The sequence below is a fragment of the Octopus bimaculoides genome, chromosome 20 (assembly GCF_001194135.2).
Source record: "Octopus bimaculoides isolate UCB-OBI-ISO-001 chromosome 20, ASM119413v2, whole genome shotgun sequence".
NCBI lineage: Eukaryota > Metazoa > Mollusca > Cephalopoda > Octopoda > Octopodidae > Octopus > Octopus bimaculoides.
Window position 1 is genome coordinate 42061971 of NC_069000.1, and position 856 is coordinate 42062826.

At 34.3% G+C, this 856-nt stretch overlaps 1 protein-coding gene across 1 annotated transcript in view; it reads right to left on the reverse strand.

The window, feature by feature from the left end:
- The window catches only part of LOC106873492 (inositol 1,4,5-trisphosphate receptor type 3), a 228934-nt gene that overhangs the window by 62188 nt on the left and 165890 nt on the right, over window positions 1-856 (reverse strand). The window contains 2 exon segments of the mRNA XM_052974976.1: window positions 43-127; window positions 219-457. Coding sequence (XP_052830936.1) covers window positions 43-127; window positions 219-457 — 324 coding nt within the window.

Genomic DNA, 856 nt, shown 5'->3' on the forward strand with positions numbered 1-856 from the left:
ATATATATATGATTATATATATACGATAAGTGTCAGACTGACCTCAGCACAAGTTGCCAATAAATCTACGAGTGAAATGAAGTAAGTCCGATGTCCTTTTTCAGTTTTGTTGGTCAATATTCTTTCTCTGAAATAGAAATAGAAGAGATATAATAAAGTCTAATGAGAAGATGAGAGAGAAATAGGTGTCTAAATACAAATGTTTATTATGAACATACCTCACTTCTCTGTCTTGATCGAGAACATAAGCGGCCTTCTTAAAGTTCTGCATGATATATTTCATGACCAAGGTTTGGTTGTGTTTCAAGGTCACGTCCAGTCCTTCCACTTTGACCAAAGCTCGCAAAAGGTCAAGGAATTCGGGTGCATTCTCTTGGTTCTCAGAAGCGAGGATAACTATTTTCTGAATTTGCCTTGAGTTGATTTTCAGGCATGTAAGCTGGTTGCCTACGAATACCTTGGAAGATAAAATTTAGATGATATAAGTATATGTTTGTGTATGTGTGTGTGTTTGTGTATTGTCATTTTATCCCCTTTTATTTCTCTCTCTCTATCACTCTCTCTCCCTTCCTCTGCACACAGGCAAAAGCAAAGATATGCTATTTCTGTTTTTAATATCAAAATTCTTTTTGTAATATACACATACGTACACACACTCGCAGTTATAATAGAGGTGTACATGAACGCATCTGTGTCTATGTCTATAAGTACCTCAATTTCTCTTTCTAAATTTCTCTTTTTCTTACTCTCTCACACTCTCACGATTTATTTGCCAGCATGTGTCTATCTATCTATCTATCTATCTATCTATCTATCATCTATCTATCGTTTGTGTGTATATATATATATATATATA